The sequence below is a fragment of the Denticeps clupeoides genome, unplaced genomic scaffold, assembly GCF_900700375.1.
Source record: "Denticeps clupeoides unplaced genomic scaffold, fDenClu1.1, whole genome shotgun sequence".
Taxonomy (NCBI): Eukaryota; Metazoa; Chordata; class Actinopteri; order Clupeiformes; family Denticipitidae; genus Denticeps; species Denticeps clupeoides.
The window spans coordinates 1-25,954 of record NW_021629911.1 but is presented as its reverse complement, the minus strand read 5'-3'; the positions used below and the strand labels follow the sequence as shown (position 1 = coordinate 25,954).

The 25,954-nt window shown below is 42.7% G+C and overlaps 1 protein-coding gene, 8 non-coding genes and 23 pseudogenes across 11 annotated transcripts; 1 reads left to right on the top strand and 31 right to left on the bottom strand.

Annotated features, from left to right (window-relative positions):
* The first annotated feature begins 6,001 nt into the window (after nt 1–6,001).
* On the top strand, nt 6,002–8,998 carry LOC114777033 (zinc finger protein 239-like). 3 transcript variants are annotated; one of them, XM_028966923.1, is made up of 3 exons: nt 6,002–6,124; nt 6,610–6,665; nt 7,869–8,998. In XM_028966923.1, the coding sequence occupies exon 3, from the start codon at nt 7,891–7,893 to the stop codon at nt 8,896–8,898; it is 1,008 nt and encodes a 335-aa protein (XP_028822756.1). In that variant the 5' UTR covers nt 6,002–6,124; nt 6,610–6,665; nt 7,869–7,890; the 3' UTR covers nt 8,899–8,998. The 3 variants fall into 3 exon arrangements, with proteins under 3 accessions (XP_028822756.1, XP_028822758.1, XP_028822757.1); XM_028966925.1 differs by having other exon boundaries at nt 6,004–6,124; nt 6,578–6,665; XM_028966924.1 differs by having other exon boundaries at nt 6,051–6,124; nt 6,292–6,665.
* Nucleotides 8,999–17,644: 8,646 nt separating this feature from the next.
* LOC114777058 (uncharacterized) lies at nt 17,645–17,764 on the bottom strand (annotated as a pseudogene).
* Nucleotides 17,765–17,907: 143 nt separating this feature from the next.
* Nucleotides 17,908–18,025, bottom strand: LOC114777053 (uncharacterized; annotated as a pseudogene).
* A 144-nt stretch (nt 18,026–18,169) lies between these two features.
* On the bottom strand, nt 18,170–18,289 carry LOC114777051 (uncharacterized; annotated as a pseudogene).
* Nucleotides 18,290–18,429: 140 nt separating this feature from the next.
* On the bottom strand, nt 18,430–18,548 carry LOC114777052 (uncharacterized; annotated as a pseudogene).
* Nucleotides 18,549–18,693: 145 nt separating this feature from the next.
* Nucleotides 18,694–18,812, bottom strand: LOC114777041 (uncharacterized; annotated as a pseudogene).
* A 142-nt stretch (nt 18,813–18,954) lies between these two features.
* On the bottom strand, nt 18,955–19,073 carry LOC114777035 (5S ribosomal RNA). Its single transcript, XR_003745874.1, has one exon. It is a non-coding gene; the product is annotated as a 5S ribosomal RNA (ribosomal RNA).
* A 140-nt stretch (nt 19,074–19,213) lies between these two features.
* Nucleotides 19,214–19,331, bottom strand: LOC114777046 (uncharacterized; annotated as a pseudogene).
* Nucleotides 19,332–19,475: 144 nt separating this feature from the next.
* On the bottom strand, nt 19,476–19,593 carry LOC114777055 (uncharacterized; annotated as a pseudogene).
* Nucleotides 19,594–19,735: 142 nt separating this feature from the next.
* On the bottom strand, nt 19,736–19,853 carry LOC114777048 (uncharacterized; annotated as a pseudogene).
* A 141-nt stretch (nt 19,854–19,994) lies between these two features.
* LOC114777059 (uncharacterized) lies at nt 19,995–20,112 on the bottom strand (annotated as a pseudogene).
* Nucleotides 20,113–20,406: 294 nt separating this feature from the next.
* Nucleotides 20,407–20,525, bottom strand: LOC114777050 (uncharacterized; annotated as a pseudogene).
* Nucleotides 20,526–20,673: 148 nt separating this feature from the next.
* On the bottom strand, nt 20,674–20,792 carry LOC114777049 (uncharacterized; annotated as a pseudogene).
* A 139-nt stretch (nt 20,793–20,931) lies between these two features.
* LOC114777057 (uncharacterized) lies at nt 20,932–21,050 on the bottom strand (annotated as a pseudogene).
* Nucleotides 21,051–21,192: 142 nt separating this feature from the next.
* On the bottom strand, nt 21,193–21,312 carry LOC114777054 (uncharacterized; annotated as a pseudogene).
* A 142-nt stretch (nt 21,313–21,454) lies between these two features.
* LOC114777064 (5S ribosomal RNA) lies at nt 21,455–21,573 on the bottom strand. The gene has a single exon (XR_003745880.1). It is a non-coding gene; the product is annotated as a 5S ribosomal RNA (ribosomal RNA).
* Nucleotides 21,574–21,718: 145 nt separating this feature from the next.
* On the bottom strand, nt 21,719–21,837 carry LOC114777040 (uncharacterized; annotated as a pseudogene).
* A 142-nt stretch (nt 21,838–21,979) lies between these two features.
* On the bottom strand, nt 21,980–22,100 carry LOC114777061 (uncharacterized; annotated as a pseudogene).
* Nucleotides 22,101–22,241: 141 nt separating this feature from the next.
* On the bottom strand, nt 22,242–22,359 carry LOC114777038 (uncharacterized; annotated as a pseudogene).
* Nucleotides 22,360–22,500: 141 nt separating this feature from the next.
* LOC114777039 (uncharacterized) lies at nt 22,501–22,619 on the bottom strand (annotated as a pseudogene).
* Nucleotides 22,620–22,762: 143 nt separating this feature from the next.
* Nucleotides 22,763–22,881, bottom strand: LOC114777045 (5S ribosomal RNA). Its single transcript, XR_003745877.1, has one exon. It is a non-coding gene; the product is annotated as a 5S ribosomal RNA (ribosomal RNA).
* A 142-nt stretch (nt 22,882–23,023) lies between these two features.
* On the bottom strand, nt 23,024–23,142 carry LOC114777056 (5S ribosomal RNA). Its single transcript, XR_003745878.1, has one exon. It is a non-coding gene; the product is annotated as a 5S ribosomal RNA (ribosomal RNA).
* Nucleotides 23,143–23,288: 146 nt separating this feature from the next.
* Nucleotides 23,289–23,408, bottom strand: LOC114777036 (5S ribosomal RNA). Its single transcript, XR_003745875.1, has one exon. It is a non-coding gene; the product is annotated as a 5S ribosomal RNA (ribosomal RNA).
* A 141-nt stretch (nt 23,409–23,549) lies between these two features.
* LOC114777063 (5S ribosomal RNA) lies at nt 23,550–23,668 on the bottom strand. Its single transcript, XR_003745879.1, has one exon. It is a non-coding gene; the product is annotated as a 5S ribosomal RNA (ribosomal RNA).
* A 142-nt stretch (nt 23,669–23,810) lies between these two features.
* On the bottom strand, nt 23,811–23,929 carry LOC114777044 (uncharacterized; annotated as a pseudogene).
* Nucleotides 23,930–24,071: 142 nt separating this feature from the next.
* Nucleotides 24,072–24,189, bottom strand: LOC114777047 (uncharacterized; annotated as a pseudogene).
* A 144-nt stretch (nt 24,190–24,333) lies between these two features.
* LOC114777062 (uncharacterized) lies at nt 24,334–24,449 on the bottom strand (annotated as a pseudogene).
* A 141-nt stretch (nt 24,450–24,590) lies between these two features.
* Nucleotides 24,591–24,710, bottom strand: LOC114777037 (5S ribosomal RNA). Its single transcript, XR_003745876.1, has one exon. It is a non-coding gene; the product is annotated as a 5S ribosomal RNA (ribosomal RNA).
* Nucleotides 24,711–24,855: 145 nt separating this feature from the next.
* On the bottom strand, nt 24,856–24,975 carry LOC114777060 (uncharacterized; annotated as a pseudogene).
* Nucleotides 24,976–25,119: 144 nt separating this feature from the next.
* LOC114777042 (uncharacterized) lies at nt 25,120–25,237 on the bottom strand (annotated as a pseudogene).
* Nucleotides 25,238–25,384: 147 nt separating this feature from the next.
* Nucleotides 25,385–25,504, bottom strand: LOC114777043 (uncharacterized; annotated as a pseudogene).
* A 142-nt stretch (nt 25,505–25,646) lies between these two features.
* Nucleotides 25,647–25,765, bottom strand: LOC114777034 (5S ribosomal RNA). The gene has a single exon (XR_003745873.1). It is a non-coding gene; the product is annotated as a 5S ribosomal RNA (ribosomal RNA).
* Between the last annotated feature and the right edge of the window lie 189 nt (nt 25,766–25,954).

Sequence of the window (25,954 nt, the reverse complement as noted above, 5' to 3'; positions counted from 1 at the left end):
CTGTGCGTACACGAGTGCAAGGCAGTAGTAACCATACAGTCCACACATCCCTTAACCAAGATGACTAAAGATTATGTGTATAATTATATTGGAAATTGAGTCCTTCAGGTGCCTTTTGGCATGACCCCATGACATGTGCCTTTTACTAGGGAGCGGTTTCCACCACTGTACCATACAGGCCTGATTGGTGGACTGCTGCAAAGATGGTTTGTGTTCTAGAAGGTTCTCCTCTGCCCATAGAGGACATCTGTACCGCTGATAGAGTGACTGCCTCCCTGACTAAGTTTCAATCCTGTCTCGGAGGTCGCCAGACAATTCCTTTAACTTGGTTTGTGGCCTGACATGAACTGAACATGAACTTTTTTCCACAGGTGGACTCCACATAAACTGTAGGAACATCTCAAGGTTTGATCAGGACACACAGGAGGCACCTGAGCTCAATTTTGATATTTATGGCAAAGGCTGTGAATACATTTATATTTCAATATACATTTGCAAAAACCTCAAGTAAATGTTTCTCACATTGTCATTATGGTGTGTTGTGTGCAGAAGTCTGAGGGATAAAATGAATTTAATCCATTTTGGAATGAGGATGTGGAACATGTGGAAAAAGTGGCGCATTGTGAATACTTTCCGGAAGCATTTTCTCATAGTTTCTAGTATTTCATCATCCAGTATTGCTTGTCTACAGAGTAGCCAGATACCCTACAGAATATGAAGTACCTATTTTTACATACTGTGTAGTATTACAGTGTGAGAAGTCATCTAAATTCACCCTTAAAATTAGTAAATGTCCCTCTTAGGTATCCCAAATTCCATAAATCCTCAGATATACTTCCAGTGCCAGGCAGGTGTGCCGTAGGTGATGGGTGGTGGTCCATGGGCTTTAAGTTGGAAGTGAGACAGACAGACAGTCACTCACTCATATCCTTTTCATGGATGTTTCCATTCCACTCACACCGTTATAATTATAGCAGTGCTCTCCCCCGCTTTCTCTGTCTCAGAGGACGAAGGACATCCGATCTTCAGTTTATGGCTTCAACACACCCCTGAGTCAGCAGCAAGGGACACAAATACGATGCATGTTTAGATGTTCATGAGTGATTTACATTAACAGAGCCACTGGAAAGTATCAAATCTCCCTCTTCTTAATGCCTGAGAGCCTTTCTGTTGTAGAAGACGTCATTTAAATGTCCAGTGACCCAATTTCTCTCTTTTGACATCAGAATTTTCAATTCGCTGGATCTGTTCAGGATCTGGATCTGTTCACTTCTTTAATTATGCATTGTTCAGAAGTTCCCTGAATTTTCTGCAGCAACTGAAATCGATTGCTGGAGTATCAGAGACCGGTGGCCTATGAATTTCTTATTGACCGCTTTCCACCACGTCCGAATCAATAACCTCCTGACCCCCACCGGGCGGAGCCCGTCAATAGATCCGGCCCCGCTCATTTGGTTTGGTGTAAATCGCCGTAATTGGAAATGGCAGCAGCTCATATTCATTTTCAGAGCCTCATAACTCGAGAGTCAGAGAAACCAGGACTCGTGGACGCCTGTAATCCTCCAGGGCTTCCACTGTGAACCCCCATCCACAGATGTCCACAGAAATTCATTTTACTCCATGTCTGTGGACTTTTTCACTCATAAACTAGCAGTTTATACACACTGCTAGTTTGAGAAGTATTTTAAACTACATCATTTCTGCAGGGTACATAGTAAAATGGCAGTAGCACACTGAGAAAGTCTTTCTGGACACATCACCAATAATTGTGTTCTAATTCTAGGCCTCTTCATAAAATTCATCCCTCCATGCCCTCTGGTCAGCATAACATCTGAGCAGCTCCTCAGACTTGACAAGGACGTTTTCAGTGCCACCCTTGAAAGGAGTTCAGGTACGTGGTTCTGATGGTCGGGACACACACAGAGGTGCCAGCCTTGAAAAACAGCCTCCAATGTCCCACTGCTCCAACACACACACACACTTTCTATTTCTGCTTCATTAACATACATTGTAAGGACATTGTGTGGCTTGCTGCACCACAATATTTTGGTAAGAAAAAAAAATCACCCTGGGGACCATGTTGAGGACACGCTGCAGATACGATCTCCTCAGCAGGGGTATCCTCCCCTCGTAACACTCAAACAGGCCAGAATTTGTTTCCTAAACTGTTGGCCAACACACACACAGAAAAATCAATGCACGTATAACCCCCCTGGACAGGGTAAAACACTGCTATTTCTGAACGATTGATAGCAGGGTTGGGAAGATGGTGACCTACAGTAACGCTGTGTGTGTGTGTGTGTGTGTGTGTGTGTGATCACACACCCCTGGGACGGGAAGGACAGACTTCCTGTAAGCAGCCCTGCAGTGTTGCTGCCCTTCAGACTTCCTTCACAATGAAGGAAGGAGCATGGAAGGAATACAACTTGAACGCTCTCTCTAAAACTTTGCCAAGTAGATTGTGCACCAACAAGTGACATCACAAATCAGAGAACATTGCTTCTCACTACACAAGAATAACGAGTGGAGGAAGTGCGAGGAAGATGGTTTTATAAATAAATCAGGCATCTAAATTCAGAACAAAGGTCCAAAACCTGCAAAACCAGAAGACAAAGTGGCATCAAAAACCCACCAGGGTTTATGTGGACAAGCTACAATTATGTCCGTGGTGAGAGACCTCCACCAACCAGTTCAGATATTTTTGTCCAGTTAAAAATGTAATAAAGGTGCCGAGAGGGTTTCCGTTGAATCATTTCAAGTACGAAGACTTCTTTAGTTTAAAAAAGTGCCCACCCGCAGCTTAACCAGCAGAGACATCAGTGGCCTTCGCCTTTGACCCCCTCAATCCAATATGCCCCTTTGAAAGTGTTCCCCTCGAGATGTTGCATGTTCACAGTAACGGTACCTGAGGTCGCAGCCACGTTGACCTTTGTCTGCCAAGTAGTATTCAGTTCATCTTGGAGTTAAAGCACTGATTAAAAGTGAGCTTTTGAACTATAGGTTGATATCCAGCCTCCCATTTATTTCCAACATTTTAGAGTACGTTTCAGCTCAGCAGCTGTGCACTTACCTTGAAGTACTGAAACAGCGCTGGTTAAAGTGCTAACGGCCGCACAACCCGACTTGTCCTGTTCGATCACGCTATTCTCCTCGACAAGATGAAGTGAAAGTGAAGTGATTGTCATTGTGATTGTCAGCTGGCACAGCACACAGTGACACAACGAAATGTGTCCTCTGTATTTAACATCATTTTTTTGGCCAGTGGTTGCCTAGCGGTTAAGTAATCAAGATTGCTGATTTGAATCCCGATGCGCCAAGGTGCCACTGAGCAAAGCACCGTCCCCACACACCGAATAATGCCACCTTGGAAATCTCAATGCACGATGCAGAAAAGCTGGTCCACGCCTTTATTACCTCAACACATTACTGTCTGAATGTTCTAGTAGGTGCATGAGAAAACTGCAGAGAGTTCAGAGTTCTAACTAGAACCAGAAAATTTGACCACATCACCCTGGTCTTACTATCACTGCACTGGCTACCCATCACATTTAGGATGGACTACAAGATGCTATTATTGATGGCCTTACACTGCAGTATGTGAGTGATCTTTTGGTTATTTACAATTCACCACGCCCCCTACTTCTCCCTGCTGGTGCCCATAGAGCTCACGGTCACAATTTGAAAAAGCTGAATGAAGCTAACTGTAATGCTAAAAGAGAGATGTTTACAGATGCGAGGTACAGGTCAGCCCAGGTATGTCCAGAGTGGCCAGCTGTCTCTCCAGCTCATGCTGTACGCTGTGCGGGAAAGCCGATAGGGGCGTAACGATGGAGCAGCATTCGGTTTCAGGGTATCAGGAACCCTGGGCGTGACGGCTCCACTATCGAGTGCAGGAGGGAGAGTCTCTGTCGCTTCCTGAAGGCGTTGGGTTTCCAGCCACTCCGGTCAGAGGCCTCATTACCAGAACCAAACACCTCGGGCCTGACTCTTACCCCTGCCTGTAGTTAAGAGCAGGGACCGGAGATGAAGCTGACAGATAAGCAGCTCATGTGTGTCACCAAAGTGGACCAGACAGCAGAAACAGACACATCACATTACAGGGACGTAGATAGACGATTCGCTCCTCAGCATTTTCAAATGTAATGACTAAACATATAAAAATGTAAACTATACACATTACTAATTTAATGCCAGTCCTCCCTCCATTCCCTGGGCTCAAAACTGACTGGCCATTACTTAATAGAACTGGGCGTTACAATCCCAGATATACTTTTTGAGTGTGTTGAGGTTGTCTTCTCACGTGTTTTGCGAATGATGAAAGTGAAAGTGAAGTGATTGTCCCTTGTGGTTGTAGCCTAGAGGGTAACACACTCGCCTGTGAACCAGAAGACCCAGGTTCAAACCCCACTTACTACCATCGTGTCCCTGAGCAAGACACTTTACCCTGAGTGTCTCCAGGGGGGGACTGTCCCTGTAACTACTGACTGTAAGTCGCTCTGGATAAGGGCGTCTGGTAAATGCTGTAAATGTAAATGTTGTGATACACAGCAGCACAGCACACAGTGCACACAGTGAAATTTGTCCTGCATTTAACCCATCACCACCCAAAGCACCATGAGAGGCGCCCGGGGAGCAGTGTGTGGGGACAGTGCTTTGCTCAGTGGCAAATTCGAAGTGGGATTCAGTGGGATTCGAACCGGCAACCTTCCGATTACGGGGCCACTTCCTTAACCGCTAGAACACCCGAGTCTGGCCCACCACAGACTGATCAGATGATGTGGTCATTTTGCAGCCCTCCTGGAGACCCGTGGGGGAACTGGCCCTGCCTCTGGCCTACGATCACAAACATTCCCCAGTCCCTGGCTACAATCAGTCGGAATTTCTGCCCATCTTGGATGAAGGATATTACAAGCTGAGCCTCTTTTCAGAGGCGGACGGGGAGGAGCAGGAACAATTAGTCTAACCAAACACAACCGGACAACTAAACATTAAACTGAGTGTGTAATATGACACATGGCTAAATTCAAATTTTATTTGTCACAGTCATACACAATATGATATGCAGTGAAATGCTTGTGCGACTGCTGTTGAACTCAATATTACAAATATTTGTATGCAAATAAAACATGCAATAGTTATTTCATTTTTACTATCTCCACCACTATTTATTTTTATTAGGTTTTTTGTGTGGTTGCTGCTTTGGTAATTCTCATTCCCTTCTTATACTTTATGCCAGTGTACTGCTGCTGGAAACTACATTTCCCAGAGGAACCTCCCCCAGGGATTGATAAAGTTCTACCTACCTACCCACCAACCTAACATAAAGAGACAGAATTCACATTGGTCATATTTGTATGATATTGCTTTGGGAATAATGAAATGTATCTCCATTGCCTATATACTACAGTATAACATAGTCATAGTAGTCAAAAATTTAAACAGATAAAAAAGAGACAGCAATATGAGAGGAAGGGGAAGCATCACAAAAAAACAAAGCCATAAGAATAACAGTCCAGATTCATGGCCCGGACAAAGGCCTGTGTTTCCACAGAGAAGCCCCGACTCTCCTCACCAAAACCATAATTGGGGTTGTGGGAGCGCCGTGGTATGACAGGTCATGGTGATGGTGCTGATCCAGAGCTGATTATTATACTGGGAAGGTGGTGTGCAGTGCATTGTGGGAAAGTCCCCTGGATGTCACAGATCACAATTTCTGCATGCCATCAACAATAGATTATTATTAAGTGTTCTATTCTGTCATGGCAGGACGATTATTTTGCCCTACGCTTCTGCTGTGCTTTAGCGTTAAACGTAGATCATTTTATAATTTTAATAATAAAAAGTTATAATTATTTCCTAAAAAACAAATACACATACAATAAAAAACAGCTAAATGTTGAACTATTGAGCTAATACTATAAAACGATGAAATACACACGATATGTGATTTTATACGTGTAGGAACAGCGTTGACGCGCTGCTCCGGAAAGTGACGTCACTTCCGGACGCCGCCGCTGCCGCCGCGTTTTCATCAGTCTCCGGACGAAGATGATGATGATGATGATGATTATGATGATGATGTTGATGAGAAGAAGATGCACACCAGGACAGACCGACAAGCACCGTGAGTCCGTCTCCACCTCCTCTGAATAAAACGCGAAACCAGAAGAGCACCTGTTTACAGATCCGGCCAATATACCGCATAATCACATCATTACCATTTATAAATATATATAATCCTGCAATATTTACATTAATAACTTGTCGGTTTTTTTATTCACTTGCCAGCAGAATAGTAGCATGTTTAGTCATCTGGTAGTAGCCTACCCCACTTACTACCATCATGTCCCTGAGCAGGACACTTAACCCTGAGTGTCTCCAGGGGGGGACTGTCCCTGTAACTACTGATTGTAAGTCGCTCTGGATAAGGGTCTCTGATAAATGCTGTAAATGCTTTAAAGCGAATGCTTTAACCCCATTGAGAATTTTTGCATATATATTGTTGCAGTTCATGTATTTGTGGGTTACTATTGGTTGGCCAGTTTGTGGTTTGCTAATTGCATTGTCTCAATTTTAGTTTGAACTCAATTATGCCCGTTCTTGGTTCAGATCAGATGGACTGTGGTAAGACATGCGGACACACAGGAAAGACGCCGTCTCTTCTGGTGAGTAAAGTAAAAGGTTTTATCTGTAGTGTTATTCTGGTGGTGGTAGTAGCCTAGTGGGTAAGACACTGGCCTGTGAATCCCACTTACTACCATTGTGTCCCTGAGCAAGACACTTAACCTTAAGTTGCTCCAGGGAGACTGTCCCTGTAAATACTGATTGTAAGTCGCTCTGGATAAGGGCGTCTGATAAATGCTGTAAATGTAATGTAAATGTATTCTTAGAAATTGGTCTGCTGCACCCAGTTTAAATCAGAATCTTTATTGTCATTATACTAGTAGAATTAAATAAGGTCCAGTTCCCTTCATTCACAGTAGCTACATTTATATGTGATATATGATACCTAAAGTAAAATGAATGGAAGAGATGAGTAGAGTAAATAGAAAATGAGCTATACAGTATGTAAATGTATATAATTATGTAAATATGTAATAAAATAGATCAAATCTATGTACAAATAATTATAGTTTTATATAAGTGCATTTGTATATACCAAATGAAATAGAATAGATTCTAAATTTATGTATACACAATATACAGTAGAGGCCAAAAGTCTGGACACCTTCCCATTCAAGGTGTTTTCTTTATCTTCATGACCATTTACGTTGGTAGATTCTCACTGAAGGCATCAAAACTATGAATGAACCCATGTGGAGTTCTGTACTTAACCAAAAAAGGTGGAATAAGTGAAAACACGTTTTATATTCTAGTTTCTTTGCTCTGGTTACTGCTTTGAACACTCTTGGCATTCTCTCGATGAGCTTCAAGAGGTCATCACCTGAAATGCTTCTCCAACAGTCTTGAAGGAGTTCCCAGAGGTGTTTAGCACTTGTTGGTCCAGCTCACCCCAAACCATCTGGACTGGGTTCAGGTCCGGTGACTGTGGAGGTCAGGTCTCCACTTTTTGTTAAGTACAGAACTCCACATGTGTTCATTCATAGTTTTGATGCCTTCAGTGAGAATCTACCAACGTAAATGGTCATGAAGATAAAGAAAACACGTTGAATGAGAAGGTGTCCAAACTTTTGGCCTGTACTGTATGTGTGGGAAATAGGAAATATAAAGATATGTATGTTATAGTGTATAAATGTTTGGTTTTGATCGTGCAATTATCCTTGTCCCTTGTGGTCATGTTTGATTGATTTAATGCAAGTTACTATAAAGTAATAGCAATTATGGTTATACATGTTATATTTTTATAGATTGATTAGAAGACCTCCGAGGATGCATGCTGTTGTTCATGGTGTGGGAGGAGATTTGCACATGATGGTGCATGCTGAGGAGAAGCCCTACCTCTGCACGCATTGCAGTAAATGCTTTAAAACCATCGCTTACCTGCGAACACACCTGAAGGTGCACACCGGCGAGAAGCCCTACCGGTGTGAGCAGTGCGGCAGGAGCTTCTCGCAGGCGTCCAACTTCAAAACTCACCAGCGGACCCATACTGGGGAGAAGCCCTACCGGTGTGAGCAGTGTGGGAGGAGCTTTGCACAAGCGTCGCACCTCAATACTCACCAGAGGATGCACACCGGAGAGAAGCCGTACCGGTGTGAGCAGTGTGGGAGGAGCTTTGCACAAGCGTCGCACCTTAAAACCCACCAGAGGATGCACACCGGAGAGAAGCCGTACCAGTGTGAGCAGTGTGGGAGCAGTTTTTCCGAAACGGGGAGCCTGAAGAACCATCTGAAGATACACACAGGGGAGAAGCCCTTCCGCTGCTCGTACTGCGGGAGGGGCTTTTCACGGGCGTCGTACCTCACGGCTCACCGGAGGATTCACACGGGAGAGAAGCCCTACCGGTGCGGACAGTGCGGCATGACCTTCTCACAGTCCGAGCACGTGAAAACGCACCAGCGGACGCACACGGGCGAGACGCCCCACCGCTGTGCGCAGTGCGGGAAGAGCTTCTCCCGGGCGTCGTACCTCAGCACGCACCGGAGCGTGCACACCGGCGAGAGGCCGTACATCTGCGCCGTGTGCTACAAACGCTTCATTTGCCCCACCGCCCTCACCGTGCACCAGAGGGTGCACACCGGGGAGAAGCCGTACGTCTGCGCCGACTGCGGCGAGGGCTTTAAAACCGCCTCGCAGTGTAGGAACCACCAAACCAGACACGCGGGGGTTAAACCCCACCGGTGCCACCAGTGTGGGAGGAGCTTCTCCCTGGCCGCGAGCCTCAAAAGACACCAGAGAACGCACACCGGTGCTCTCACCAAGAGAACGGCCTCCTGAGCAGCACCAGCATCGTCAATTCAGTGGATCTTTATCCATTCATGTAAAAAATGTAAATACGTTTTCCATCATTATCAATAAATGATGTATAAAATCGTTAGACAGTTGTTGAAGGTAATATCTGACACACATCACAGTACACCTAATGGAATATTCAGCGGTTATGGAAAGTATTCAGACCCCCTTAAATTTTTCACTCTGTTCTATTGCAGCCATTTGCAAAAAACGAATTATTAAAAAAAAAATAAAAATTGTGGACATTTTTGCAGACTTATTAACAAAGAGAAACTGAAACATCACATGATATGACTCTTTGCTGAGTATTTAGTAGAAACGCCCTTTTGATCTAATACAGCCATGAGTCTTTTTGGGAAAGATGCAACAAGTTTTCCATGCCTGGATTTGCAGAGCCTCTCCAGTTCTTGCAGGTTATATGGTAAACGTTGGTGGACGGCCATTTTTAGGTCTCTCCAGAGATGCTCAATTGGGTTTAAGTCAGGCCTCTGGCTGGGCCATGCAAGAACAGTCACAGTTGTTGAAAAGCCACTCCGTTAGCTTAGCTGTGTGCTTAGGGTCATTGTCTTGTTGAAAGGTAAACCTTCGGCCCAGTCCTTCAAAACACCACAGCATGATGCTGCCACCACCATGCTTCACTGTTGGGACTGTGGACAGTTGATGAGCAGTGCCTGGTTTTCTCCACACATACCGCTTAGAACTTTTTGGCCTTAATTCTATGTTGGTCTCATTAGATCAGAGAGTCTTGTTTCCCACCAGGAGGAGGAGAGGCTTCCATCAGGCCACTCTGCCATAAAGGCCAGACTGGTGGAGGGCTGCAGTGATGGTTGATGTTCTACAACTTCGTCCCATCTCCATCTCTGGAGCTCAGCCACAGTGATCTTTGGGTTCTTCTTCCCTGATAGCTCAGTTTGGCCGGACGGCCAGCTCTAGGAAGGTTGCTGGTCGGCCCAAACGTCTTCCATTTAAGGATTATGGAGGCCACTGTGCTCTTAGGAACCTTAAGTGCAGCAGAATTTTTTTGTAACCTTGGCAAGATCTGAGCCTTCAGGCAGTTCCTTTGACCTCATTATTCTCATTTGCTCTGACGTGCATTTTGAGCTGTAAAGTTCTTATATAGACGGGTGTGTGGCTTTCATAATCAGTCCAACCAGTATAATCAAACAGATGGACTCAAATGAAATGAAGGTGTAGAACCATCTCAAGGATGATCAGAAGAAATGGACATAACCTGAGTTAAATATATGAGTGTCACAGCAAATGGTCTGAATACTTAGTACCATGTGATATTTCAGTTTTTCTTTGTCAACAATTCTGTGTTTTTTGAATGAGGAAAAATGAACTTAAATGATTTTAGCAAATGGCTGCAATATAACAAAGTCGGGGCAGTGGGGGCCCTAGCGGTTAAGGAAGTGGCCCCGTAATCAAGGTGCCACTGAGGTGCCACTGAGCAAAGCACCGTCCCCACACACTGCTCCCCGGGCGCCTGTCATGGCTGCCCACTGCTCACCCACTAGGCTACCACCACCCTCTTATAGTTAGATAGTTTTTGTTTACTACAGACCCTAACAATTTAACCACCCAGACAAATATTAATTTGGTGTAAGGTACCTTGTTACCTTAGTTAACTACCAAAGGTATCTTTATATCAGTAGGTTTGAGATTCTTCTGAAACTTGAATATCAAAATATTAGAACATCCGTATGGTTGGGCAGAATCTGCACTGGATCATTTTTGTTAAAGAAGGTGCTGCTCCAGTTTGCTTCATGTGAAAGATGAGTGTTAGATCTGGTCAGTGCTTCTTTACATTTTGGTGACCTCAGTATTTTAATATGCACCTTGCATCAACACTGGTTCTTTAAGAGATTCAAGTCTGTTTCAGAGCTCTCCGCTGGCAGTCATTTGATATTTTAAGTGAAGTCATTCCAGTTGAAGAAGGGAAACTGGATCCTGTAACTCTACTGACACACATGTAAGTACTGGGATGGGGGCTGTATCAAGTTTTGTAGGTTGTGTCTTTTAAAAGTGTTCCTTTTTAGAACACTAATGAGGTTATATCAAGGCATACTGCCACAATACATACTAAAACTACCTAATAAATGCATAATGCAAATATATATATTTTGAAAAACAGACGCCATTCAGTCAGCGGTCACCTGACGCCACAAACACCAGAAAAACGACTGGTTCAGTCCTTCGTGTGAAAGAGGCCTTAACTCTTATCTCACCTACGTATTTGAAAGCAAAAAAAAACAGATCTGATTTATTATGATGCATCAATAATTGAATGGAATGGTGAGACCAGTGAAGGTTCACACCTCAAGCAGTGACGGGAGAGTGTAGCTATAAGAGGATGGTGGTTTTTCTGGACTAGACTGGAGATCAGAAGGAGGCAGAGCCAAAGTTCAGGGAGGAGTTATTACAGGCTCTAGGTGGAAGGGAAGATGGCGGTGGAGTTTAACCAGATTGTTAAAATATCAGACACAGTGTCAATTATAAAGTTCATTTTAATATACAGTCACCTAGTCAAGCCTTCAATTCACCTTAGTTTGGCAGTCCAAGTCAGGGTACCAGGCCACAAATATACCACCATATAGCCACGTACCAGTCGTACGATGCAACCGTCTGCCGCAACCGATCCTGGTTCCTGGCAATGAGCTGCTGACGAGACGACTCAGCGTGAAACGAACCAGAGGGTCACCACAGCCACCAGGATCTTCCAATGGACATGCAATGTAGATCATTACACTGGACAAAACCTACCTCCAAACATGCTCTATACTACACTTTGGACATTTTATACCTCTACAACTGTTTTTTTTCTTGGACAAATCAACACCAACCCTGCACTTGACACACTGCAGGCTCACTCTGCCCTGGAAGGGCGTCCTGCTCTGTATCACTCCTTCCCAAGGTTTCTTCCTTTCTAAGGCGGAGATCTCTAGAAAGGAGAAGGTCAGTAGGGCTCAGACAGAATATGTGTGTGTGAGAATGAGAGGCGGGACAGCCAATGGTCAAGTTAGAGGGATTAGAACTGGCGATGGAGCTACAAGGCAGGAGGAAGAGAGGAAGGCCTAGTACAAGTTTTGTGGATGTGAAGAGAGAGGACATGCAGGTGGTTGGTGTGGAAGAGGATGATGACGTTGATCCAGTGTGGCGACCCCTAACAAAAGCAGATCTTTACAGTGCACTGACTGTTGGTTTCAGTAAGATGCATGGTGAAAATGGCCCTACACGCTATATGCCTCATGAAGCAACATGTACCATGGGTCTATTAAAACTAATGCAAAATAATGCATAACGTCAAGGTGCCGCTGAGGTGCCAATAAGCAAAGCACCGTCCCCGTACGCTGCTCCCCGGGCGCCTGTCATGGCTGTCCACTGCTCACTAAGGGTGATGGGTTAAAAACTGCATTTGTGTATTTCCCTGGTGACCATATATAATCAAATATTAAATCATTGAAATACATGGTCGGAACACATTGGACATGTATATAAATCACTAATTGGCAGCTGATAGAAATGAACCTGACAGCAAGTTGGCATCAGTGGCATGCCATGAAGTTAATATTTTAAATATTAAAATAACATATATGTAAATCCTTTAGCTCTAAACAATTAGAAAATGAGCGGCGGCCTCTCAGAACACACATGCTCATCCAGACTCAGCTCAGGCCAGCATCTTTACAGAGTCCTCTCACCCAGTCAGGACCCAAGTGAAAGTGCACATTTCTTCAGATATTATATTTATCTTTCAACCATGTGACCAGCAGTGCCAACCTGCTGCTGTGAGACCTGGTCTGTAGCACAAATCGTGCTGAACGATTACCTGCACGTGCCCATCGGCTGCTGGGACCGTCCCACAAACACTTAAACCATTTAGGAAAGCAGTGTTGTGGGAGTCCCATGCGACCTGCATTAATCACGGACGGGCAGGGCGGTGGAGCTGCCCTCACAGGAGCCTCCAGCCCTGCTAACTTGGAGGAATAATCACTTCTAAACAGGCTGGGCTCTCTCTGCTTTATAACACCAGTAGAGGAAATGAGTGACACCATTGTGTTGCACCAGCAAGAGCCGAGTCATTAATTAATGACTAATCGTGACAAATTAATCACGACTAATTAATTGATACCCATCTGGTTTTAATGGACAGGCATGTCAGTACATTTGAGATGGTTGGTCTTGGTCAAGAAATGGTTGGAGAGATGGTAGGGGGGGGTAGTAGCCTAGTGTTACTAAGAACCAGAAGACCCAGGTTAAAATCCCACTTACTACCATTGTTTCCCTGAGCAGGACACTTAACCCTGAGTGTCTCCAGGGGGGGACTGTCCCTGTAACTACTGACTATAAGTCGCTCTGGATACGGGCGTCTGGTAAATGCTATAAATGAGAGATGAGACTGACAAAAGCAATTTTCTATCCAGAGTCAGAAGCCCATTCATCAACAGTTAATCTTCTCTGGATGCATGTAAATACACACATGGTAAATTGTGAGGTGCTACCCATCTGAGTTGCTCCGTTGGTTTTGCAGAATGTGTGAAGCTCACATACAAACTGTTCTTCACCGCTGCGTGGTCCCAGTGGCGCTCTTAATTCTAGAAGAACATCGATACTTATGCCTTCACATATTCCACCGTGCAGTTGTGGCTCCTAATAAATAATTCATGGTTTGACGCTTGTACACACAAGCTGCAGAGAAGAAACGTCCCGAGAGATAATAACATCAGGTCTGTTCACACAATCCGTCGCCGGTGTGGGGTTCAACTTGGTATGATTAGCTGGTTCCAGTGCAGTCACTCGCAGCCATGCAGAAGAGCCTGAGTCAGCAGGCCAGGGACCCATCCAGCCCTGGGTTCAACTCTGGTTCTGCTCTGTCAGGTTTATTTCTCTCTCTCTCTTTCTCTTCTCCTGCAATGCAGCGGTTCATTTGTGTTTTGTTTTCTTGGGACTGAGGATGTTGTTTCCTCAGCGGCATTGATGCTTTCCAGTTCACACCTCATGAACTATAGATGATTAGTTGGCTGTAAATTATCTGCTGTTCATCAGTAAACACTGTCTGATTAATCACGTTTTCATGCTAGGACAAAACAAGGGACAAGGTCTGTTGTTAATTTTTCTGTATAAAAGAATTTTACTATATTTACATTCACAGCATTTACCAGATGCCCTTATCCAGAGCGACTTACAGTCAGTAGTGACAGGGACAGTCCCCCCCTGGGGACACTCAGGGTTAAGTGTCTTGCTCAGGGACACGATGGTAGTAAGTGGGGTTTGAAGCTGGATCTTCTGGCTCATAGGCGAGTGTCTTACCCACTACCACCAATGACTGTTAGTTCCCTTGCTGGGCTACTACTGCATATCCACCATGCATTAGCATTTCTGCCTCTTGGCTCACATTGTCCAACATTTAGTTTTTAGTAAAGGTTTAATGACGTAATGTAAAATTCACAGGAATGGGGAACCTGAATGTGTTTTATTTCCTCTGCAACGGGTTACATTTTTCTTGCAAAATAAGGTCACAGTCAATGAGAAATTGTCATAAAAGTTCAAAGAGCATTTTCATTTAATCCAATCAAGAGTTCTATAATCCTCACCTTATAAAATATTCCAGTATTCTTTTAATCATAGCAAAATAATGATTCAAGCACATTGGGTATTCATTTAGCATTTTATATATGTCTGTTGTGTACTTTATTTTCATGACCATTTACGTTGGTAGATTCTCACTGAAGGCATCAAAACTATGAATGAACAACATGTGGAGTTCTGTACTTATCAAAAAGTGGAGACCTGGCCTCCACAGTCACCGGACCTGAACCCAATCCAGATGGTTTGGGGTGAGCTGGACCAACAAGTGCTAAACACCTCTGGGAACTCCTTCCCAGAGAGAATGCCAAGAGTGTGCAAAGCAGTAATCAGAGCAAAGAAACTAGAATATAAAACATCTTTTCACTTATTTCACTAATGGTTTCATTCTAAGTTAAAAATATTGCTTTTCACAATAATGTCTGCACAATAGTGTGGGTTTGAATCTGCATGTAAACCTCAATATGTCTTTGTGTATTAGAATTCATTTTCATAAAAATATTATGCAGTGCTACAGTAAACAAGTGCTGCCCATGTCTAGGTCAGGATGGCCGAAGTGGTCTAAGGAGCTGCGTTCAGGTTGCAGTCTCTCCTGGAGGTGTGGGTTCGAATCGAGGTGGTAGCAGTCATTAGACCCCTGATTAAAAAAGCCGGATCTTGATCGCAGTCAGCTTTTCAAATTATAGACCGATATCCAACCTTCCGTTCATATCAAAAATCTTAGAAAAAGTCGTAGCCCAGCAGCTGAGCGCATACCTAGACAGCAACAATATCCACAAAGTATATCAAACGGGATTTAGACCTCATCATAGCACTGAGACAGTGCTGGTTAAAGTGGTTAATGACCTGCTGTTGGCCTCTGATCAGGGACGAATCTCGCTGCTTGTCCTGCTTGATCTGAGTGCAGCGTTTGACACTATTGATCACGCTATTCTCCTTGCCAGGTTAGAGAATGTCTTTGGGATTAGGGAACAGCCCTTGAATGGTTCAGATCATATTTGACCAACCGATATCAGTTTGTGGACATCAATGGTGTTTCATCTTCACATAGTAAAGTAGAGTTTGGTGTTCCACAAGGTTCTGTCCATGTTACCTTTAGGCGACGTCATCCGCAAACACGGTATTGGCTTTCATTGCTACGCTGACGACACACAGCTGTATTTGTCAGCAATGCCAGACCAGAGGCAGCAGCTGAACAAAATAGAGAATTGTCTGAAGGACATTAGACAGTGGATGCTCACCAACTTTCTCCTGCTAAACCCTGACAAGACAGAAGAACCTGTACTTGGGCCTCAAGCAGCCAGGCATAAACTGGCTGACTACACAATAACCCTGGATAGCCTTTCTATCTCACCGAGTACTGAAGTGAAGGATCTAGGTGTCATCATTGATGCAGGTCTCTCATTCAATTCGCACGTAGATAATGTCACTAGGATAGCATTCTTTCACCTTAGAAATATTGAGAAAATAAGAAATATAATTTCAATGCATGATGCAGAAAAGTTGGTCCATGCATTTATTACATCGAGGTTAGATTACTGCAATGGATGCTCTAGTAGGTGCATGAGTAAACTCCAGCTAGTACAGAATGCTGCAGCCAGAGTTCTAACCAGAACCAGGAAATTTGACCACATCACCCCAGTCTTACAATCACTGCACTGGTTACCCCATCAAATTTAGGATTGACTACAAAATCCTACTTTTAACCTATAAAGCTCTAAATGGTCTCGCCCCACAGTACCTGAGTGAACATTTGGTTCTTTACGAACCGCCACGCCCCCTTCGATCAATGGGTGCGGGGTCACTACTGGTACCAAAGGTGCAGAAGGTCCCAGCTGGGAGCAGATCCTTCTCCTATAGAGCTCCGCAGTTGTGGAACGGCTTGCCTGTCAGTGTCCGGGACTCAGACACAGTCTCAGTGTTTAAATCCAATCTCAAAACCTATCTGTTTTCTCTGGCTTTTTGCTAAGTCCTAGACCCTCATTTCACTTCATTTTGACGCAGTGTCAATTATAAAGTCCAGTTTATCACAGAGTCCCCCTGTTAGACACAGATAAAGTTAAATTCACCCTAGTTAGGCTGTCCTAGTTAGGGTACCGGGCCACTGAAGCACCAATATACCACTATTACCACATATTTCAGTATCAGTCGTACAGTGCAACGTCTGCCGCTGCTTCTGAGACATGGAATCAAGCGCCCAGACTAATCTAGACCATGACACTGACTACATCCTGGACTTCTCCAACCCTACAACTGTAGGACTTATTATTATATCATCCCCAACCCTGCACTGACACCATTTACAGGCTAAGTCTACCCTGGAAGGGGGTCCCTCTCTGTATCACTCCTTCCCAACGTTTCTTCCTTTCTTTTTTTCTCTCTCCCAGAGTTTTTTTGTGTGGAGTTTTCCTTGTGTGCAGAAGGGTCAAGTGTTGGGGTGTCAACTGTAGGGCCTGTCAAAGCCCATTGAGACATACTGTATGTGATTTTGGGCTACATAAGAAATAAATGTTGTTGTTGTTGAATCCCACTTCTGACAGAAAGTCCTTTTTTCATTCTCTTTACCCACTTCTGACAGAAAATCCTGATTTCCTTCTCTTTACTGCACTCTTCACACAGTTTCAAAAGGCTCTTTTGCAGTGTATTTTTAAAAAGTTCGAAGTCTGGGTATCTGTGGGGATTCAAGCCTTGTGTTAATGTAAAAACATGTTTTGTTGACATGAGTTTGAATCTAACAATTTGACTTAATGGTTTCTTTCTAAGTTTCAAAAAAGTGCATTTTCTTAAAATTGAATGCAGTGTTACACAAAAGAAGAGTACTAGGGAGCACCTGGTATTCCCAGGCAGTCTCCCATCCAAGAACTACCAGGCCCAAGGCTTCTTAGCTTCCGAGATCAGACGAGACCGGGCGTTCTTCGGCTGGTATGGCCGTAAGCAATTTCTGCTTGAAAATCTTGAACTTTAAACAACATAGGCTAGAAAACATATCACAGAGTGAAAACACCTCTTAACTTACTTTAGACAAAACTAACAAAGCGATGCCAAAAAACATATCACAGAGTGAAAATACCTCTTAACTTACTTTAGAAAAAAACTAACAAAGCGATGCAAAAAACTTCATTTTAAAAAGTTATTCAACAGTTAAGGCTTACAGCACCTGGTATTCCCAGGCAGTCTCCCATCCAAGAACTAACCAGGCCCAAGCCCTCTTAGCTTTCCGAGATCAGACGAGACAGGGCGTTCTCTGGCTGGTATGGACGTAAGCAATTGCTGCTTGAAAATCTTGGACTTTAAACAACATAGGCTAGAAAACATATCACAGAGTGAAAATACCTCTTAACTTACTTTAGAAAAAAACTAACAAAGCGATGCAAAAAAACTTCATTTAAAAAAGTTTTCAACAGTTTAAGCTTACAGCACCTGGTATTTCCAGGCAGTCTCCCATCCAAGTACTAACCAGGCCCAAGCCTTCTTAGCTTCCAAGATCAGACGAGACCGGCGTTCTTCGGCTGGTATGGCTGTAAGAAATCTCTGCTTGAAAATCTTGGACTTTAAACAACATAGGCTTGAAAAACATATCACAGAGTGAAAATACCTCTTAACTTACTTTAGACAAAAACTAAAAAGTGAGGCCAAAAAATTTCATTTTAAAAAGTTTTTCAACATTTAAAGCCTACAGCACCTTGTATTCCTAGGCAGTCTCCCATCCAAGTACTAACCAGGCCCCAAGCCTTCTTAGCTTCCGAGATCAGACGAGACCAGGCGTTCTTCGGCTGGTATGGCCGTAAGCAATCGCTGCTTGAAAATCTTGGACTTTAAACAACATAGGCTTGAAAACATATCACAGAGTGAAAATACCTCTTAACTTACTTTAGAAAAAACTAACAAAGCAATGCAAAAACTTCATTTTAAAAAGTTTTCAACAGTTAAAGCTTACAGCACCTTGTATTCCCAGGCAGTCTCCCATCCAAGTACTAACCAGGCCCAAGCCCTCTCAGCTTCCGAGATCAGACGAGACAGGGCGTTCTTTGGCTGGTATGGCCGTAAGCAATTGCTGCTTGAAAATCTTGGACTTTAAACAACATAGGCTTGAAAACATATCACAGAGTGAAAATAACCTCCTAACTTACTTTAGACAAAAACTAACAAATCGATACAAAAAAACTTCATTTTAAAAAGTTTTTCAACATTTAAAGCTTACAGCACCTTGTATTCCCAGGCAGTCTCCCATCCAAGTACTAACCAGGCCCAAGCCTTCTTAGCTTCCGAGATCAGACGAGACCAGGCGTTCTTCGGCTGGTATGGCCGTAAGCAATCTCTGCTTGAAAATCTTGGACTTTAAACAAAATAGGCTTGAAAACATATCACAGAGTGAAAATACCTCTTAACTTACTTTAGAAAAAACTAACAAAGCAATGCAAAAAACTTCATTTTAAAAAGTTTTTCAACAGTTAAAGCTTACAGCACCTGGTATTCCCAGGCAGTCTCCCATCCAAGTACTAACCAGGACCAAGCCTTTTTAGCTTCCGAGATCAGACGAGACCGGGCGTTCTTCGGCTGGTATGGCCGTAAGCAATCTCTGCTTGAAAATCTTGGACTTTAAACAACATAGGCTTGAAACATATCACAGAGTGAAAATACCTCCTAACTTACTTTAGACAAAAATAACAAACGATTAAAAAAACTTAATTTTAAAAAGTTTTTCAACAGTTAAAGCTTACAGCACCTGGTATTCCCAGGCAGTCTCCCATCCAAGTACTAACCAGGCCCAAGCCTCTTAGCTTCCGAGATCAGACGAGACAGGGCGTTCTTCGGCTGGTATGGCCGTAAGCAATCGCTGCTTGAAAATCTTGGACTTTGAAACAACATAGGCTTGAAAACATATCACAGAGTGAAAATACCTCTTAACTTACTTTAGACAGAAACTAACAAAGCGAGGTAAAAAAACTTCATTTTAAAAGTTTTTCAACAGTTAAAGCTTAAGCACCTTGTATTCCCAGGCAGTCTCCCATCCAAGTACTAACCAGGCCCAAGCCTTCTTAGCTTCCGAGATCAGACGAGACCGGGCGTTCTTCGGCTGGTATGGCTGTAAGAAATCTCTGCTTGAAAATCTTGGACTTAAACAACATAGGCTTGAAAACATATCACAGAGTGAAAATACCTCTTAACTTACTTTAGAAAAAAACTAACAAAGCAATGCAAAAAACTTCATTTTAAAAAGTTTTTCAACAGTTAAAGCTTACAGCACCTTGTATTCCCAGGCAGTCTCCCATCCAAGTACTATCCAGGCCCAAGCCTTCTTAGCTTCCGAGATCAGACGAGACCAGGCGTTCTTGGCTGGTATGGCCGTAAGCAATCTCTGCTTGAAAATCTTAGACTTTAAACAACATAGGCTTGAAAACATATCACAGAATGAAAATACCTCTAACTTACTTAGAAATAAACTAACAAAGCAATGCAAAAAACTTCATTTTAAAAAGTTTTTCAACAGTTAAAGCTTACAGCACCTGCATTCCCAGGCAGTCTCCCATCCAAGTACTATCCAGGCCCAAGCCTTCTTAGCTTCCGAGATCAGACGATACCAGGCTTTCTTCGGCTGGTATGGCCGTTAGCAATCTCTGCTTGAAAATCTTGGACTTTAAACAACATAGGCTTGAAAACATATCACAGAGTGAAAATACCTCTTAACTTACTTTAGACAGAAACTAAAGCTTCGGCTGGAAACTAAAGCTTCAGCTTCTTCGGCTGGTATGGCTGTAAGAAATCTCTGCTTGAAAATCTTGGACTTTTAAACAACATAGGCTTGAAAACATATCACAGAGTGAAAATACCTCTTAACTTACTTTAGACAAAAACTAAAAAGCGAGGCAAAAAAAACTTCATTTTAAAAAGTTTTTCAACAGTTAAAGCTTACAGCACCTTGTATTCCCAGGCAGTCTCCCATCCAAGTACTAACCAGGCCCAAGCCTTCTTAGCTTCCGAGATCAGACGATACCAGGCGTTCTTCGGCTGGTATGGCCGTAAGCAATCTCTGCTTGAAAATCTTGGGACTTTAAACAACATAGGCTTGAAAACATATCACAGAGTGAAAATACCTCTTAACTTACTTTAGACAGAAACTAACAAAGCGATGGCAAAAAAACTTCATTTTTTAAAAAGTTTTTCAACAGTTAAAGCTTACAGCACCTTGTATTCCCAGGCAGACTCCCATCCAAGTACTAACCAGGCCCAAGCCTTCTTAGCTTCCGAGATCAGACGAGACCAGGCGTTCTTTGGCTGGTATGACCATAAGCAATCTCTGCTTGAAAATCTTGGACTTTAAACAACATAGGCTTGAAAACATATCACAGAGTGAAAATACTCTTAACTTACTTTAGAAAAAAACTAACAAAGCAATGCAAAAAACTTATTTATAAGTTTTTCAACAGTTAAAGCTTACAGCACCTGGTATTTCCAGGCAGTCTCACATCCAAGTATTAACCAGGACCAAGCCTTCTTAGCTTCCGAGATCAGACGTGACCGGGCGTTCTTCGGCTGGTATGGCCGTAAGCAATTTCTGCTTGAAAATCTTGCACTTTAAACAACATAGGCTTGAAAACATATCACAGAGTGAAAATACCTCTTAACTTACTTTAGACAAAACTAAAAAGCGAGGCAAAAAAAACTCATTTTAAAAAGTTTTTCAACATTTAAAGGTTACAGCACCTTGTATTCCCAGGCAGTCTCCCATCCAAGTACTAACCAGGCCCAAGCCTTCTTAGCTTCCGAGATCAGACGAGACCAGGCGTTCTTCGGCTGGTATGGCCGGTAAGCAATCGCTGCTTGAAAATCTTGGACTTTAAACAACATAGGCTTGAAAACATATCACAGAATGAAAATACCTCTTAACTTACTTTAGAAAAAACTAACAAAGCAATGCAAAAAACTTCATTTTAAAAAGTTTTTCAACAGTTAAAGCTTACAGCACCTTGTATTCCCAGGCAGTCTCCCATCCAAGTACTAACAAGGCCCAAGCCTTCTTAGCTTCCGAGATCAGACGAGACCAGGCGTTCTTCGGCTGGTATGGCCGTAAGCAATCTCTGCTTGAAAATCTTGGACTTTAAACAACATAGGCTTGAAAACATATCACAGAGTGAAAATACCTCTTAACTTACTTTAGAAAAAACTAACAAAGCGATGCAAAAAAAACTTCATTTTAAAAAGTTTTTCAACAGTTTAAAGCTTACAGCACCTTGTATTCCCAGGCAGTCTCCCATCCAAGTACTAACCAGGCCCAAGCCTTCTTAGCTTCCGAGATCAGACGAGACCAGGCGTTCTTCGGCTGGTATGGCCGTAAGCAATCTCTGCTTGAAAATCTTGGACTTTAAACAACATAGGCTTGAAAACATATCACAGAATGAAAATACCTCTTAACTTACTTTAGAAAAAAACTAACAAAGCAATGCAAAAAACTTCATTTTAAAAAGTTTTTCAACAGTAAAGCTTACAGCACCTTGTATTCCCAGGCAGTCTCCACATCCATGTACTAACCAGGCCCAAGCCCTTCTTAGCTTCCGAGATCAGACGAGACCGGGCGTTCTTCGGCTGGTATGGCCATAAGCAATCTCTGCTTGAAAATCTTGGACTTTAAACAACATAGGCTTGAAAACATATCACAGAGTGGAAATACCTCTTAACTTACTTTAGAAAAAAACTAACAAAGCGATGTAAAAACTTATTTATAAAGTTTTTTCAACAGTTAAAGCTTACAGCACCTGGTATTCCAGGCAGTCTCCCATCCAAGTACTAACCAGGCCCAAGCCTTCTTAGCTTCCGAGATCAGACGAGACCGGGCGTTCTTCGGCTGGTATGGCCGTAAGCAATCTCTGCTTGAAAATCTTGGACTTTAAACAACATAGGCTTGAAAAACATATCACAGAGTGAAATACCTCTTAACTTACTTTAGACAAAAACTAAAAAGCGAGGCAAAAAAACTTATTTTAAAAGTTTTTCAACAGTTAAAGCTTACAGCACCTTGTATTCCCAGGCAGTCTCCCATCCAAGTACTAACCAGGCCCAAGCCTTCTTAGCTTCCGAGATCAGACGAGACCAGGCGTTCTTCGGCTGGTATGGCCGTAAGCAATCTCTGCTTGAAAATCTTGGACTTTAAACAACATAGGCTTGAAAACATATCACAGAGTGAAAATACCTCTTAACTTACTTTAGAAAAAAACTAACAAAGCGATTCAAAAAACTTTATTTTAAAAAGTTTTTCAACAGTTAAAGCTTACAGCACCTGGTATTCCCAGGCAGTCTCCCATCCAAGTACTAACCAGGCCCAAGCCTTCTTAGCTTCCGAGATCAGACGAGACCAGGCGTTCTTCGGCTGGTATGGCCGTAAGCAATCTCTGCTTTGAAAATCTTGGACTTTAAACAACATAGGCTTGAAAACATATCACAGAGTGAAAATACCTCTAACTTACTTTAGACAAAAACTACCAAAGCGACGCAAAAAACTTCATTTTAAAAAGTTTTCAACAGTTAAAGCTTACAGCACCTGGTATTCCAAGGCAGTCTCCCATCCAAGTACTAACCAGGCCCAAGCCTTCTTAGCTTCCGAGATCAGACGAGACCGGGCGTTCTTCGGCTGGTATGGCCGTAAGCAATCTCTGCTTGAAAATCTTGGACTTTAAACAACATAGGCTAGAAAACATATCACAGAGTGAAAATACACCTCTTAACTTACTTTAGAAAAAAAACTAACAAAGCGATGCAAAAAACTTCATTTTAAAAAGTTTTTCAACAGTTAAAGCTTACAGCACCTGGTATTCCCAGGCAGTCTCCCATCCAAGTACTAACCAGGCCCAAGCCCTTCTTAGCTTCCGAGATCAGACGAGACCGGGCGTTCTTCGGCTGGTATGGCCGTAAGCAATCTCTGCTTGAAAATCTTGGACTTTAAACAACATAGGCTTGAAAACATATCACAGAGTGAAATACCTCTTAACTTACTTTAGACAAAACTAACAAAGCGAGGCAAAAAAAATTCATTTTAAAAAGTTTTCAACAGTTAAAGCTTACAGCACCTGGTATTTCCAGGCAGTCTCCCATCCAAGTACTAACCAGGCCCAAGCCTTCTTAGCTTCCGAGATCAGACGAGACCGGGCGTTCTTCGGCTGGTATGGCTGTAAGCAATCTCTGCTTGAAAATCTTGGACTTTAAACAACATAGGCTTGAAAACATATCACAGAGTGAAAATACCTCTTAACTTACTTTAGAAAAAACTAACAAAGCAATGCAAAAAACTTCATTTTAAAACGTTTTTCAACAGTTAAAGCTTACAGCACCTTGTATTCCCAGGCAGTCTCCCATCCAAGTACTAACCCGGCCCAAGCCTTCTTAGCTTCCGAGATCAGACGAGACTGGGCGTTCTTCGGCTGGTATGGCCGTAAGCAATCTCTGCTTGAAAATCTTGGACTTTAAACAACATAGGCTTGAAAACATATCACAGAGTGGAAATACCTCTTAACTTACTTTAAAAAAAACTAACAAAGCGATGTAAAAAACTTTGATTTAAAGAGTTTTTCAACAGTTAAAGCTTACAGCACCTGGTATTCCCAGGCAGTCTCCCATCCAAGTACTAACCAGGCCCAAGCCTTCTAAGCTTCCGAGATCAGACGAGACCGGCGTTCTTCGGCTGGTATGGCCGTAAGCAATCTCTGCTTGAAAATCTTGGACTTTAAACAACATAGGCTTGAAAACATATCACAGAGTGAAAATACCTCTTAACTTACTTTAGACAGAAACTAACAAAGCGAGGCAAAAAAACTTCATTTTAAAAAGTTTTTCAACAGTTAAAGCTTACAGCACCTTGTATTCCCAGGCAGTCTCCCATCCAAGTACTAACCAGGCCCAGCCTCTTAGCTTCGAGATCAGACGAGACCAGGCGTTCTTCGGCTGGTATGGCCGTAAGCAATCTCTGCTTGAAATCTTGGACTTTAAACAACATAGGCTTGAAAACATATCACAAAGTGAAAATACCTCTGAACCTACTTTAGAAAAAACTAACAAAGCGAGGCAAAAAACTTCATTTTAAAAAGTTTTTCAACAGTTAAAGCTTACAGCACCTGGTATTCCCAGGCAGTCTCCCATCCAAGTACTAACCAGGCCCAAAGCCTTCTTAGCTTCCGAAATCAGACGAGATCGGGCGTTCTTCGGCTGGTATGGCCGTAAGCAATTTCTGCATGAAAATCTTGGACTTTAAAACAAAAAGGCTTGAAAACATATCACAGAGTGGAAATACCTCTTAACTTACTTTAGAAAAAAAACTAACAAAGCGATTCAAAAAAACTTCATTTTAAAAAGTTTTTCAACAGTTAAAGCTTACAGCACCTTGTATTCCCCAGGCAGTCTCCCATCCAAGTACTAAACAGGCCCAAGGCTTCTTAGCTTCCGAGATCAGACAAGACCGGGCGTTCTTCGGCTGGAATGGCTGTAAGCAATTTCTGCTTGAAAATCTTGGACTTTAAACAACATAGGCTTAAAAACATATCACAGAGTGAAAATACCTCTTAACTTACTTTAGAAAAAAACTAACAAAGCAATGCAAAAAACTTTTTTTTAAAAAAGTTTTTCAACAGTTAAAGCTTACAGCACCTGGTATTCCCAGGCAGTCTCCCATCCAAGTACTAACCAGGCCCAGCCTTCTTAGCTTCCGAGATCAGACGAGACCAGGCGTTCTTCGGCTGGTATGGCCGTAAGCAATCTCTGCTTGAAAATCTTGGACTTTAAACAACATAGGCTTGAAAACATATCACAGAGTGAAAATACCTCTTAACTTACTTTAGACAGAAACTAAAAAAGCGAGGCAAAAAAAATTCATTTTTAAAAAGTTTTTCAACATGTTAAAAGCTTATCAGCACCTTGTATTCCCAGGCAGTCTCCCATCCAAGTACTAACAAGGCCCAAGCCTTCTTAGCTTCCGGGATCAGACGAGACCAGGCGTTCTTCGGCTGGTATGGCCGTAAGCAATCGCTGCTTGAAAATCTTGGACTTTAAACAACATAGGCTTGAAAACATATCACAGAGTGAAAATACCTCTTAACTTACTTTAGAAAAAAACTAACAAAGCAATGCAAAAACTTCATTTTAAAAAGTTTTTCAACAGTTAAAGCTTACAGCACCTTGTATTCCCAGGCGGTCTCCCATCCAAGTACTAACAAGGCCCAAGCCTTCTTAGCTTCCGAGATCAGACGAGACCAGGCGTTCTTCGGCTGGTATGGCCGTAAGCAATCTCTGCTTGAAATCTTGGACTTTAAACAACATAGGCTTGAAAAAACATATCACAGAGTGAAAATACTCTTAACTACTTTAGAAAAAAACTAACAAAGCAATGCAAAAAAAACTTATTTATAAAGTTTTTCAACAGTTAAAGCTTACAGCACCTGGTATTCCAGGCAGTCTCCCATCCAAGTACTAA

Excerpts from the sequence above, each read along its gene's own strand:
- LOC114777033 (XM_028966923.1), top strand. The coding sequence starts at position 7,891 with ATGCATGCTGTTGTTCATGGTGTGGGAGGAGATTTGCACATGATGGTG.